General features: G+C 32.4%; 1 protein-coding gene across 5 annotated transcripts in view; it reads left to right on the plus strand.

Annotated features, from left to right (window-relative positions):
- LOC144849250 (disco-interacting protein 2 homolog C-like) overlaps positions 1 to 16112 on the plus strand; it is a 52598-nt gene that overhangs the window by 12467 nt on the left and 24019 nt on the right. For 2 of the 5 annotated variants that reach the window (XM_078706327.1, XM_078706336.1), the window contains exons 3-5: positions 10534 to 10557; positions 13359 to 13445; positions 14970 to 15092. In XM_078706327.1, coding sequence (XP_078562453.1) covers positions 10534 to 10557; positions 13359 to 13445; positions 14970 to 15092 — 234 coding nt within the window. Of the gene's footprint in view, positions 1 to 8534; positions 8656 to 10533; positions 10558 to 12562; positions 12729 to 13358; positions 13446 to 14969; positions 15093 to 16112 lie in introns of those variants that run through there. The other 3 variants (XM_078706345.1, XM_078706346.1, XM_078706343.1) reach the window with 3 other exon arrangements.

Raw genomic sequence — 16112 nt, forward strand, 5'->3', positions numbered from 1 at the left:
CCGGCTGCGCGGTCGACACTTGCAAACTGGGTCGTGGCAGCCATCCGGGCTGGCTACGACTCCACAAATACGCCTCCTCCGGCACATATGCACCAAGTGCGTGGCATAGCCGCTTCATGGGCGCTGTTTGCTGGGGTGCCTCTCCCTGACATCCTGCAAGCGGCATGGTGGCGATCGCAGTCCACCTTCACATCCCACTACCTGTCGGATACCTCCACTCACCAGTCTTCGGTGGCGGCTTCAATCTTGAAGCCCAGACACTAGGTACGTATAAGAATGTTTACCTTGCCTCCCGCCTCCGACTAGACTCTAGTCCGGTGCTACACTGGCTTATGTTGGTTTATCCAGGTAAGCTAGGCACGATATAGACTACACAAACCAACAGTGGTGTTGGTAGTCTATGAGTGCCGCTTACCTGGATAAACGCCCTCCCTACCGTCCCCTCAGGCAAGTGGTCTTGAGAAATGATGACGATGATAAGTGGGCGTGTCTCACTTGAGGGCGTACTGGTGGCGGACTGGTCCATTATCCGACGGGGGTGTGGGAAAATTAATGTTATTAATGTTCTTCTTTTCGTAATGTTTACCTCTCGTCGGAGAGAGAGGCTTATGTTGGTTTATCCAGGTAAGCGGCACTCATAGACTACCAACACCACTGTTGGTTTGTGTAGTTTCAACTCAATCATGGGGTCATTATCAAGTCCAATGAAGAAATTTTAAAAAGCAACTAATTATATAACACAAACCAAGGGTCAAAGTTTAAATAACAGAAGACCTATTGTCTAACATCCTGTTAAATGATAAACTTAGCTTACTGTTAATTATCATTTTAACATACAGTACTGTAGATATTATATGTGATATATTAATCAAAGTTATTTGAACTTAATTTTTAAATTCAACGATACTGGTTAGTAGTTAGTAGTATTATTGAAGAATGTAACTGAACTTCAGACTGTTTGTTTAAACATTTTCCGGAAAACAGTTTACAGACAACAAAACAGAAATGAAACCGAGATCAAGTTGTCATCCTAATTGTTTTTCCTGGTAATTAGCACTTATCAATCATTGTTTACTTTGATGGATTAATTATTTTATACTGTGAGTGATGTCATCAGATGAGTCATAGAGGGAGTATTTCCAAGTTACCGCCAATGTGTCAAAATCCTATTGTTTTCTAGTCAATAACCTTCCATCATATAAATATTAATATTTTAATGATGACATCAAAATATGACTGTACAACAGGCTAGGGTACTATACGTGACCAAATCTACTTAACTGCTGTAAATTGTGAGGCATATTTTGCCTTGCTGTTAAAGTACATTAAAATATGACATCAGGTTACTAGGTTATTTAAAACTAAATAAATATTATATGAATGCCGTATATGAAGGATACATAATAACAGGTTATTTACCTTTATCAATAAAAAAAATGTTGATTTAAAGAGTATAACCGTTGGCTTACATTACAATCAAATCAGTTGAGTTTACCAAGTTTTTTTACTTGCACTCTTGGGAAATTGGAGTCTGTTTAAGCTTTAATCTTTTTACCTCCAGTTTACAGTACAGTATGGGTGTGATTATGTGCTCTTAACTAACAATGTGACACTGTTGAACAAATTGATTCCAGCTTTTAAAATTGAAAATGCTTCTAGGTATAAATTTATTGTTTTCTAGTTTGTGCCTAGCTTACTTGGATAAACCGACATTGGCCTATTCTCTCTGAGAAGAGAGCTACAATACAACTCAAATATATACAAAATGTTACTCATTCCCTTGTTGTCCTAATCCTGTATTCTCATTTTATAACACAACTACCTATTTATTTTGATATAGAAAATTAGTTTACACCAGTACATAATATTAATAATATAATGGTATTGTTGAAAAATGGGAAGGTAAACAGGATGTTTGTAGAATGGTGACTATTATCTTGTTTTATGCAGGGAGTTAACACCTCCTTGTTTTATGTAGGTGACATTTAATGATTGGTTCAATCTGGTGTAGGTTCACAGAGATAGATACCCTGTACGTTCAAGAAATCTTTAAAATACTGAAGAGAATAGAATTTAGACAGTTTAAACACTAGCCTCACTATTTTTTTTTTTTTATATTAACAATAAGTATACAAAGTATACATTATACCATATACAGTAATCCCCATTCTAATCATTGCATTTTAACACTGTTTTTCTTTTCTGTACTGTCTGATTATTATCATATGCCACACATTAATAGGATTCTACTATCACTGTGTACACACTGCATGTTTGTTATTTACATAGAAATCACTTATTATGCAGGAGTGAAGAAGAATTGATTAAACTACACACAGTTTGATGAGTCATCAGTTACTGTGCTTCGCTAGACTGCCCCTGTCTGATGGACACTGTGTAAACTTACCTATAAACTGCTTGTGGTGTAATAGTACGATCTAATCCACTTACATAAATATGGTGGTTATCCTACTCAGGAATGTTGAGCCCTCCTTAAGTCTAGCTGAGTATCATCTTGGATTTAATTTGTTAAATAAGTTTTATCTAATTTGATATCTGTTGGCAATTTTTATAAGATTTTGAGTACAGTACCAAATGTTGAAATAAAACTTCAATTTTAAAGTTGTATTTCTATTGATTGCACAAGACAACTCATTGACGTATGTATATAAATAGGTCAATGGTTGACCATATTGAGGTTTAAATTGTCTTCATTTCTGGAAACTATGCTGAAATTTGCTGATGTGATAAGTTTTGAATATTCTGATAGATTACCTTATCATTTTATGTTCTGAATACTAATGAACCATTGAAGTGAGCCCTCTAGAGTTTGAAAAAGAAACAAAACACATGGGACCATGTTTGTATGTGTTCTAGTGGAATAAACAGAAAAACAAACGGATGAATGTCTGTTGTTGCCATTGTCATTAGATTACATAGATGTCTGTCTTTGTTTTTGTTTATTTGGTCACAATATTTATGTTTGTTTATTTTGTTTTTTTGAAATACAATAGTATGTCTGTCCAGGGAAGAGTGAATTTTTCTGTCAAACATAAATTGTGTTCCATTTTCTGTCCAAAAGTTAATCAAATTTGTACTTTTTTGTGGGAATTGCATTGGAAGTAAGCGGAAGTAAAACAATAATGACTGATAAAAAAAAAACATTTTTTTTGTTTGAACTAACAGCATTATGCAATAAATTATACAATGAAAGCTTGGTTAAAAGTTATTATTTTACAAGCTCTGTTTTCTGTCGGAATTAAATGCAGTCAATCTGGCATGCTATGTTCAAACGTGCATTATAATGTTGTGTTTGTATAGTGTCTGTAGTATAGTACAGGTAGTAGTAACCCTGAAATCTATCAGATTCGGAGGCACTTTTTAAATTTTATTGGCATCCTGTAATTTATTCTGTTTACACTAAACATTAGTGGGAATGTGAACACTGTAAAATGAATAACAATGAAAATGAAACTCATTTGTTCTGCATTTCTGTATACCTAATGTTTTACTGATGTCTGGTTTCTGTTATGCCACAAAATCACCTTTGACCTCACACACATTACACTATACTCTACAACAATCAAGCAAAACAAATGTAGATAGAATATAAACATTTTTAAATTATTGAAACTCGTTTTATTCTGTAATTTCTAATAATTTTAAGGTAATGTTTTACTGATGTCTGGTTTAGTTTATGCCTAAATATCACTTTTTGACCTCCATAAACACATTACACTATACTCTACAAGCAAGCAAGATAAATATAAACATTTATAAATTATTAAAAATCATTTTATATTCTGTAATTCTTAATAATTTTAAGGTAATGTTTTATTGATGTCTGGTTTCGTTTACAACACAATATCACCTTTGACCTCCGTAAACACATTACGCTACACTCTACAAGCAAGAAAGACAAATGTAGATAGAATATTAACATTTCTAAATTATTCTATGAATTAATATTTCCATAGGATAAAAAATATTCTCTACTTATTGATGTTTTAATTTAATGAGGTTGGATATGATTAAAATGACTCAACAGTAATATTACTTCTTAGAATATACAATGTGCATTAATAAGGTTTATCGCAATTGCTTGATTTCACGAGGAACGTCATTGCACAATGCATGATGGGAAGGTTGTTTGGGAGCAATAGCGTCACCGTATAATAAAAACTTTCAATATTGGTGGTGCCGTTATTGCTCCCAGTTCCTTCCCATCATGCATCGCTCATGCTGTTTGTGATAAGATTATGAGCAAAAGAGGCAGAATTACATATTCTACTTACTATTCACACTTAGCCTGGAGATTCTGTGCAATTCTGGCTTTATATGACATCTTAGCATTATAGTATTTGTGCATGAAGAGCAGTGTAAATAATCTTCTCAAGATCTTATTAAAATGTCTGAGAGATACTTATTATAACATAATGTATACTGTGCAGTTATTATTATAATGTTCCTCTTAATACACCTCACTAATTATTGGTCATTTTGCTTGTTAAACAAAATTAATGAGTTCATCATTTTCTGCGGTAGCACTAACATTTCATTTTGTTTAGCCATTTGGCGAAAGTCAAAATATTTTTTTTAGTCAAATCAGTTTATCGATAGCCAAAATGGCTAAAGTCCAATTTTTTTATTTAGCCAAATGAATCGGTCATTAGCCAAAATTAAAAATTGTTGAAATATAATGGTAAAAACGTTTTAGTTAATTTATCTATGTCAATAGGTCTATACACTGTTCCCTGAACGTTTTTGTAAGGCATTTGGGGAAAGAGAGCCATCACTGTGTATATTTGATTTAAAAAAATAATTGTTGTATTTTATGATCAAAACAATTGTTCAAATTGTTTTTAATCATACAGCATTCATACAGTTATCAATTTAATAAGAAACATTTTACAGTTTTCTGAAATCCCCTGAACGCTATGTTATTTTTGTTTTTTACGCTTGGCTGGTGGCTTCCGTAACACGCGAAAATCCTAAGACTTTCACGGTCACCCACCGCCGCGCAGCGGGTGAATGTTTTTAAATTGGGTATGCTCAAGAGGTGCGAAAGTGCAGTAGCGCACGCCTAGGCCTACAAAATTATGTACGACGGTACGTCGTAGGCCTATATGCTAAAAATATTTCTAGCAAACGAACACTCGTATCGTTGTTGAACGTGCAGATAATATAGGCCAAAGCACAGGGAAAAGGCGTTTCTGTCGGGGGAGAAATTTATACCATCCCGGCTCGATCGATTATTTATTACCCAACAACACAGAAGCCGCGCCGTTTATATAGTCCGCAATAAATGCACGTGTGTGTTTAGCTAAATCCCCGTTAGACTCTACCATTTCCCGAATGTTGTTTTGTTTACTCTACTGACGCACTGCACGCACGAGGAAACTTTATTAAGGGTAAAATATGAAACTACATTATTGGAGCCTAAAATGCATAACGCATGAATATTGATTTCGATAAGATCATTCATTGAAGATACTATGTTTTTTTTAATCTGAAAAGAACACCCTTATCGAAAAATAGACAATCCCGGTAAATAGCCGACCGTCGGCTGTCGATCCGAGTCGTCGATCGTTTGTGCAGCGCAACACGTGATAGTTTGGGTAGACTCCATCATCCATGTGTCGTGTAACGTCTGTTTCTCTGTGCAGTCTACCGCTGCTATCTCCATCATATTGAAAAAACAAAGAGACGCCTGGTACAACGAAACAAGTTGACGAAAATGGAGCTTGAAGTAAACAACATGATATAACGAACAAAATAAATGTTTGAAGATCGACAAATGGACCTTTTAGTTGAACTTTATGCTTTCGCCAAAATGATTATTTTATTATCTATTTTATCATATGTCATAGCCAAAATGGCTAAAGTAGCCGTTTTATTTTTCGCCAATCTGGAAACGTTTTCGCCCATGGCGACTTGGCGATCGGCCAGTGCGAGCCCAGATTTTATGGAATTATGAAAATAAAATACTATATTTTAATTTTTTTAAATTTGAAAACCTAAAAATGATTTATACGTAGACCTTACTTTACCCAATGAATAACTGCTTACTTTACTGTAGTCACATGGTATACTGTACACTAAAACATTTATTAGCATAATATATCATGTTTTATGATGTTAAAAAAAAACATTACAGTCTGTCAATTATGACATCACAAGAGCTAGAACTGATAAGTTAAATGTAAAACAACAATTGACCAATCAAAGTAATGCAATGACAAACATATTGACTAATCAAAGGTCAGATAACATACATAATGCTGTGAATGTTTATTGACCAATCAAAGTTCATGTTAAATGATATATTCTGTAGGTCGAAGTTCATGAAGTATTATTAATGATCGATCAAAGATTTATTTATACCATAAAATAAAAACTTCACAAAGAGTGACAATTATTTCTAAGGGTAGTTGAGTTGTCTTTCGCAAAAAAGGAATTACAAATGTCCATTTATACAGGTAAGCGCACTAATATACATTTATATACAAATTAAATAAAGCTGGAATAATTTATTAAATGAATGAAGGTGACAAGTAGCAAATGATGACAAGCAAAACTGTTCATGATTGAATGTTGTAGTAAGTAAGGCTGTTTTATGATTTCAGTACAAACAATACCAACATGGTAACATCATATCCGTCAATGTAAATCTCCTAAACAATTCAAGTCACTTCTAAAATCTCACCTTTTTCAATAATTCTTGTTGGTCTTTTAGCGCTGTGAGACATCAGTAAATAGCGCGTTATAAAAGTTTATTAATGTTGTTAACATACTGAATAGGAGTTTGTTGGAAACCAGCGGAATATAAGAACATAATCCAAGGGCCAAAATTGACTGCTAGAAAAAATACAATTTACTTATTAGTAGAGTAAAGACTGTTTAAACTATAGATTATAGAATCACAGATAGTTTTATAATTAATCCATGATTTGACCTAATTTCTGCATCAATAATACAATAAAATATTTATATTTATCTTGGATTTGGTGCACAAACCATGGATTAGTAGACATGTCATCCGCCTTGATAATCAACAGCTTATTGCAAAGTTGATTAGTTTAATTTGGAACTTTTATTTTTATCGGACGGAAGCTCACAAATTTAATCCGTAGTTAACACTGAATCTTGTCTAAATTCTACTGCTTTTCATTTACTACAAACGGTAAAGGTTTATCTTGCTGTAGCCTGTGTCATACAAACATTAAGTGTTGGTGAATTTTGTGCCTAGCTTACATGGATAAAACGACAAATGCCATATTCTCCTCAAAGAGCAAGATATACTCGAAAGTAGAAAATTCATTGAACACCCCCCTCCCAAAATGGTACTGTGAGGATACTCCACTTGAGGTTTGTGAACTACCATTTGGGGAGAGGGGTTGATTGTTATCGTCGATCGTTATTGCCCTAGTGCAAATGGGCATTAAAGGTAACTTATTAGTCCTAACTTGTCCAATATCTCTATGCTTGTCCTAATTCACAAGTTCTGTATAAGTTTTGACTTTAGTCTTTTCCTGAAACTTCATTAGCACATTTTATGCAAATGATTCACTTTAAATAATATCATCTTGAGATCTTGTGATGTTTACAATAGATTGTTATATTGGATTTAGACTAATCGTGAAAGTTAATTACACTTACGGTTGCCGGCTATTTTGAGAGCATTACCGAATATTTCCTATTTAAAGATTTCCTACGATCTATATAGGTGATGTCATGTATTTATATAATTTAGCTCATATCCTTAGTTTAAGCTTATCCAAGATCTTATAATCCTAAGCTCTGTTTACACTATCAAACTAATTTGACAACAAATGTGTGATGTGCCCAAATATGGTAGTGATATGCCTTAATATGGTAGTGATATGACATCATCATGTCAATATATGGGCACATCACATTTTTTTGTCACATAAAGTTTGATAGTGTAGACAATTATGTAGGCCGCTACCTTGATTGTTGGAAGTGGGGCCTAGGGAGCAAATTGTGTGTGCTGTTGAGGGTCATAATGACATCATCTAATGGTAAAATGGTCACAAAAGAAAGAAGGAGGTTCGACCAATCCTCCCCTCAAGCCCTTATCAAGTTTACATAAAAGAACAATTAAGGCTAAACAGTCAAAACTGATAAAGAACATACCAATAATGGGTTTATTTCTATTGTTTTGTGTTAAATCTTTTATACAATAGCCCTGTACTACTGAGGGTCTTTTAACAATAACCACTTTGTTTAAAACAAAAAGAAAGAGGAATCTTTTGACTGCTTGTATTGTGTTGCTATTATTTGAAGGTTAATCAGAAGGTCGGAGTTCTGATGACTGACACACCAGCTCCACTGATAAACCCAGCTTTGTTTTGGTAAAGAATGAAGGCTGATCATGAATATAAAACTACCAGAAGTGGTTTTCAATCCCGTGACCTCCACGGTCATATTTTACAGTTTTAATAACACTTCATATTAAACCTGGATTCAGTTGTGTAGGAGTGTTTATTCCATCTGGATGCCGCTCAATTTTTATTACTCTATTAAAATCTGAATGAATATATTTTATAAGGAATAACACGTTGAAAATTAACATAGTGGATTTATTATTTTGATAAGGAGTTTTTATTAAACTGATAAACATGGTTAGATCAGGTATGTTTTTGATTTATTTTCTTTTGTTTGGTTTTCTACTACAACTACTGTATACCTAGTACGACGATTGCATCTCTTTGTTGCTTTTAAAAAGTATTCATCTATTGTGTAATACAATGGATAATTGTGACCAATTTAAAATTATTGTACAAATTTATATTAAGAACAAAAAATATTAATATCTTAGTATTTTTATTAAGGCATACTGTACAAATCTAATAACAAAGATTACTTAAATAATGTTTTTACTACTAAAACAAACTGTAAACTACTAACAAATTAAAAGAAATTGTTTTTTATATAAATCGATAATATGATGACTATCAAATATTAGGATTCTAGTGACATATTATTATATACAGTAATTAAAACAATACAATACTTAAAACAAACTGTATTGTTATTGTTAGTATTATAATACAGTACAACCAAACGTCATATGAATTAATAATTATATTAAACTGTTTAAAACAGCAATATAATATTTTGTGTGCATACAAATTTTCTAAATAAATTTTAACATGTAAAATTGCATTGTATAACTGTAAAATGTACTTTACTTACCATGGTACTAATAATTGCTAAAAACTAAACTATAGCAAAACTAAACAAAACTGTTTACTTTCGTTACAAAACGCATTGTCTATTTCCGAGATATTCTGCTTTTTCTATTTGCTGCGAGTTTAAAAAAAAACAACCTAAAACACATTAATGTAAATGTTGTATTAACAAATAGCATGTATGATTAGTGGGCATGTCATTACCAAAGGTCATTAAGAAAGGTGAAGGTCTATCATAAAGCTTGTTGATGGTGTAAACATAAAAGCTAAACAATCAGTAAAATAATTATCTAACATATAAAACCATTTTATGGGTGTGTCAGTAAAGAGTTGATTGTTAGTTATTGCTGGCAGCAATATTAGTAACTGTTTTTTTCTTTCCTTTTTTTTTTAATTTTCAAAAATGTATGCAAGAAAATGTTTTTTTCAAACTTACACAGACATAAGTTGTACTAAGTCAACGCTCCCGGACACCTTTGGGCTGGCCTAATAATTAATATGTCTGGTTTTCTGGAAAGTCTGGTATTCAGAAATTTTTTTTAATGGTAAAAAATGAATGTTGGACCTTAAGAGTTTCCGGTTTTTGGCGAGTCTGGTGTTGGGACAGGTAGCATTTGGTAATTTGGAAAATACATACAAAAAATGTTCTATAAGACTTAGAACCCAGTGTAAATTATATGCAACTGAATGAATAAAAAAATAAATTGCTACTCGATTTAATGAAAACGTTTTCTTTGTCCACGTTGACAACAAAAGAATAATAAAGTACATTTCTGTGTCATTTTATTTCTTATATGATTACATATTGTGATTTCAATTTAACAAGTCTAAAAGACAGCAAAGGACTTGAGTAATCATTAACTTGTTGTTTTAGTTAGTACACTATTCGCAAAGAGTAGGAGATCGTCTCCCGGGGTGCTGATCTGGTAGGCGCCTCACTGCTGGATGCTGTGGGTCCGTGGAGGGCCTAATCTGAATTTCCTCTGTTTCCAGTTAAGCTTGAGGACCAGAATAAATACCTTTACCTTCAATTCTGATGTAATTGCACCAAATTACATATATCATTATATAACATAGGTTGAAAATATTTTGAAATAGTAAACTGTCGTTTTTTGGGGGCGAGATTCGAACTCACTACCTCCACATCATGTTTCTACCTGTAGACCACCGAACTATTTCCCAAAAAGCTGTAGATGGCGCCAATGTAATCTTGATGTTTTTTTAGTTTGTTATTAATAATTATGGAATGTAATTAATTGAAATTTTTTATCAATTTTTGATGTTAAAATTCTGAGATATTTTCTTTTAATGCAATCAGAACGGTCAATTCAGAAGCAGTATGGTAAATGACCTTTGCTAGAATTCACTTCCTGTTTGACATGATGAATCTATTCTCTAAATGTTTTGTCTGCATGTATCTATGCAATGTTTCTATGTATAGGTGTTTGCATGTGTTCACTATACACATTTTTATTTGCACGTCAACAGATTAACAAGAACAAGACAAGACAACTAAATAATACTACATCCTATATTTAAATAAAATATTATATTATTATTATTATTATTATTATTACTTTCAATTATTAAACGTGTGTTTTTATTTTTATTAAAGTTCTGCATGTATATCATCTTGATTGTCACTGGTATTCTTATCAATCTGTTGCACCCACCTTACTTTTTAATCTGATAAGCTCTGTCTATGTGCCTAAATATAGCAGTGATATGCCCAAATATGGTAGTGGTATGACATCATCCTATCCATGGGCACATCACATTTTTTTGTCACATAAAGTTTGATAATGTAGACAGAGCTTTAAATTTGGTATTATTGGACTAGTAATAGTATACTGTAGTACGATTAAAACAACAGGCAGTTTAATACCAACCACTGCTCGTAAATACTGCTGTGGCCTGTAGCAAACATTTCAATTTATATAAAACATAAATTTATTATCAAATCCCACCTTTTTAATTTGCACTTTCATCAATAAATGTTTGTGCTTCTATCATTTTCTGTGGATTGTTCAGCACTCAGATGCGCCCTGCATTTAGTGTTATATGATTTGAACATTATTATTATTATACTTTGGTACGTATACACAGTTTAATATTACCTTCCATTTTGTTTGTGTTGCTGTACGTGCAAATGTGACAAAAGCTGTCAATAAGCAGCGCAAGCATATTACAGTAATTGTTCATTTTAAGACTGATCTCACAAAGGCCTTGCATCTCAAAGTAGTAACACAATATTGAAATAATCCTTGGCTAAACCACATAATTAAGTTTCATAAATTTACAAATGCGGACAGCGAAGTCTTTGTTCAAATACAGATGTTCCACTTGACAAATCAAAAAGTTCAATTCTAGTTTGTCAAAAAAACAAATTTTGTGTTCATATTCATTTGAATGTAGGCCTAAGGCTATTGTACACCCAAATTAAGAGTTTTTTTCATGCCTATGGCCTGTCTCTAACATACAGTAGTATAACTATAGTGTATATTTTTCTAGTAAAATCATTTTTCTAATTAGTTGTTCAGGATAGGAACAGAATTAGGAAATAAGTAATTATCCACAAATTAATTTCCTCACTGAATTAATAACAAAGAGTCAATACCAATATGATTGTAGGGTGTCACGTTATAATATGGTAATCATTATTTCTTATATTCAGAATAAGAATATGTAATTCGGATCATTTCATAGTGTATTTTAGTATAGTTTTGATACAGTATAGTTTTAATTTCGTCATTTCAATAAATTGATGTTTTCAGAGACTGGAAAATTAACAATTCCTTTCCAATTATGGTCTAGGCCAAATAAACTTTGAAGGTCTGTTTTAGTTGTTGTCTTCCTTTAAACTTTCAATGCATTTTAAAAGTGTACAGTACTAATGGTTTGTTTGGGACGTGTATTCTGATTGGATTGGTTCATGGATATATTTAGGGTATGTTCAGAGTTATGCTATCGTATCGCAAGCATTGTCATTATAATTAGCGTCGTAACAGCAAAGTGTTAACATTTGCTTAACTAACGCTTTTGTAGTAGTCGCTGTAGTGTCACCGATTTGGGCGAACATCTAGTATGCAGGAGTAAATTTGATTGGTGAGAGGTCAAAATCGTTGATGCATGACTTTCTTATCGTAACAGTCGTTCACTAAACTTTTACCTTGTGCTGTTGTAACGAACGAAAGATCAGTGCCGTAAGAGATGGCTTCCACTAATCTTTTCCTGGTTCAGATGGAGTTGTACACCATGTACAATACGAAACCATAACTCTGTAGGTCTGAACAGGCCCTTAAACTTGTGATAATAGTAATTTATGGTTGTTGTGACATTCATGATTACTTGTCCCTTGTCAGGTGTTGTAGTCATTAAAAATTGTCACTTTACTCATTTGAACTTTACAAGGCTTGTCTGCAAACATACTTTGTCTTGTATGGTAAGACTTGCTACAGTTGGTTACATAGAGTATTCCGTAAGGAGCTTAAGGAAACTACAGGCTACAATACGGTAGGATTAATATCTGTAATTAATAGGAAGAAATATGCAAATTATGGCATTAATTAAGGACAAGGATTTTTAGGTTGTGTTGTGCAGTGTATCTTTTGTCTCTATTGAATTGGGTTGTTTTTTTTTTCGGTTTATCATACTTATTTTAACTTTCAATTCTTCTTCAATTACTTACCTTACATTACAATAAATAATAGTCCGTCCGACTCCTGTGGCCATATTCACCATTCACACTTACGCTAAAGGGAAACACCCTTAAAATTAAAAAAATCTCCCATCTTTAAGTGAATACAATTTAAGGGAAATACTTAAATATTTATTGAGTTAAGTGAAATACTTTATTTAAGGGAAATATCTCACTTAAGTGTGATTTGTGAATACGGCCACTGTTCTCTCATAGGCGTAAAATGCATACCACAAACTCAAATTTCTTTTATTTTTTTTTCTTTTATAACTTTTTAATATTTATATCAAAATGTAATATATTTCAACCACATCATTTGTTCTTAAAATGGGAACAAAAATATTTGTTAAGGGTTAGTGATAAAAGTAGAGACATACGACATGGAGAATTACAGTAACAATTTTATTTAAATTTTAAATTATTTGCCTTTGTTTTTATCCCGCCAGTTCAAGAGCAAGTTGCAGCCCAACGTAAACAGCGCCGCACAAGAAGACGAAGGGACGATGATGGTGATGTTGACAGATTCAGATCAGGTAAAATAATACTGAGCTAAATGTTCATTAAGAAAACTATGAGAAATATGAAATAACTTTATTTTATAAATAAATTTTCTCTAAAAAATAAATTTAACAAATTATATGATAAAATCCAAAATATTATGCATTGTAATATTTCTCATGATCTCATATGAAGAGTGATTTAGAAAAAGTGAAAATGAAGTGACTCGTATAGAAATTAAACAAAAGAGCATTGTACTGCAAATCACTCAACCGTATCGTACCTCTTCCACAGGCTTCCACATATTATTCCCATTACAATCTGTAAAATGCCAGATTTCACTCATTTCAAGACATAAATCTAATGACAATTTTAATGATTTTAGGAGTACTTTTCATCATTAAGATTTGATGATACGTATAATTAGTTATAAAACAAATTAGCATAGGTAAATTAGCATATTTTAGCATTTTTGGCTGAGTAACGCAGGCTACGTGAACTTGACTTCACACCGTTATATTGTTCAATTATTCCATTCTGATTCACTTATTCATTATCCTTGCATATTTTTACACAAAGATTCTATACTTTATGGATTATATCCTTTATAAATGTACTAAACAGATTTTAAAGGAGCAGTCACCAAATTTCACATAACAAATGTAATTCATAATAAATAATATAATTTTATCCAATATAAATTGTATTATTTAAAATGATTGACAAATTGAATTATTGGTTACTTTTATTTTGGCTTTTTAAAGAGTTTTTGATTAATAATTGCTTGAAAATGTTAAAGGTGTATATATGTTTTGTACTGTCCCTTTAAACCATATGAGTTTAGTCATGCTTGAAATCTGCTAGATTTCACTCTGTTTATTTTTCATTAGTATTTAGGAATTGAATTAAAAAAGTCTTAAGTATTGTAAATCACTTGCCATAACTACTGTAGTAGGCCTAGTGGTTAAACGAACAAGAGAATATAGCGTTTGGAAGTGTTTCACTTTTTTACATATTGGATATTATTACTAAATGATGTCGAGAAGTTTTTCTGAAGTTTGATCTTCTAAAAGTATGTTTTGTATAACAGATTATTGTAGAGATTAAACATAGGGCATACAGTCTATCTTTATTTAAAGAATTTGCTGTGAATTGAAGTCTAAAAGTAGTTGTATAGTAACAGAAAATTGTACAGTAGACTGGAGGTATAAGGCCTAGCACATAGAAGTCTTTATTGTGTGTATTTAAAGATTTTGCTGTGAATTGAAGTCTGATCTTCTAAAAGTATGTTTAGTTATATAGTATTAGTAACAGAATATTGTAGAGTATAGATTAAACATAGGGCCTGGTACATAGAAGTCTATATCTTTATTTAAAGAATTTGCTGTGAATTGAAGTCTGATCTTCTAAAAGTATGTTTTGTTGTATAGTAACAGAATATTTTAGAGTAGAGATTAAACATAGAGCCTAGCACATGGATGTCTGTCTTTATTTAAAGATTTTGCTGTGAGTAACTTCATTATATAATAGAATTAATTGATTTAATCTGTGTTTTTCAGATGTAAGAGAAGAGGCAGTGAGAGCTGCTTTAGCAAGACACAGTGAGATTCAACTACCAATGCCAATGCCATCTAAACGACAATCATTTCACTCGAGCCATGTGCCAATCGAAACACCACCGGGTACGTATCAATTCCTTGCTTTAGCTCTGTCTTACACTATCAAACTATATGTGACAAAAACATATGATGTGTCCATATATGGACATGATGATATATCACTACCATACTTGGGCATTTCACTACCATATTTGGACACATCACACTTTTTTTTTTCTAATTTGATAGTGTAGACAGAGGTTTAGGTCACACTGACAGACCTGGAGTATTTCTGCAAAATCACTTTCAAAATACATTTGATAATGTGGTTTCACACAATAGCACCAAAGAAATACAAATATTGCTAAGTTCTTATAAATTATTATTTAATACTAGTATAACATCATAATATGACATATATAATAATGTTTCCCACTATAACATCATGTCTATGAGTTAATCTGGGCCTCCGTGGATAAATAAAGTTGAATTAACCATGTTTTATTTTGTGTATGATCGTACAGCAATATTACTAAGTGTTTATGATGGTGACTATGTACAGTACTAGTAATATTATTGTTATTCAAAACTTGCTCATCTGTGAAGCAGATGTTTTAGATATTTATTTACTAGCTGTAAAATGTATTAATTACTATCATCATATTTCAGTTGAGCGTTGCGACTATATTACATTGTTGAAACACTGTTTGGTGTAAAGCTCTGTCTACACTATCTAACTAGTTTGACAACAAAAGTGTGATGTGCCCAAATACGGTAGTGATATGCTTAAATATGGTAGTGATATGACATCATCATGTCCATATGAACGCATCACATATTTTTGTCACACAAGTTTGATAGTGTAGACAGAGCTTTACAGCCTTCAGCCCACTACAAAATAAATATTTGGTCCTGATGCAAACATAGCCTCGTACCCCATTCAGTTGCTTTCTTTATCCACTTCCTCAACATTGTAAATTGAGCTGCTGAATTTTAAAAGAGGCCCTGGGGTGTTTGCTTTATCCTGGTTGATAAGATCTCACCCTCTAGGCTGGCCTAACTATTGCACTTGAGATCCATTTGTGATAGCATTCAGAACCTCAT

Source organism: Antedon bifida, chromosome 1, assembly GCF_963402885.1.
Source record: "Antedon bifida chromosome 1, ecAntBifi1.1, whole genome shotgun sequence".
NCBI lineage: Eukaryota > Metazoa > Echinodermata > Crinoidea > Comatulida > Antedonidae > Antedon > Antedon bifida.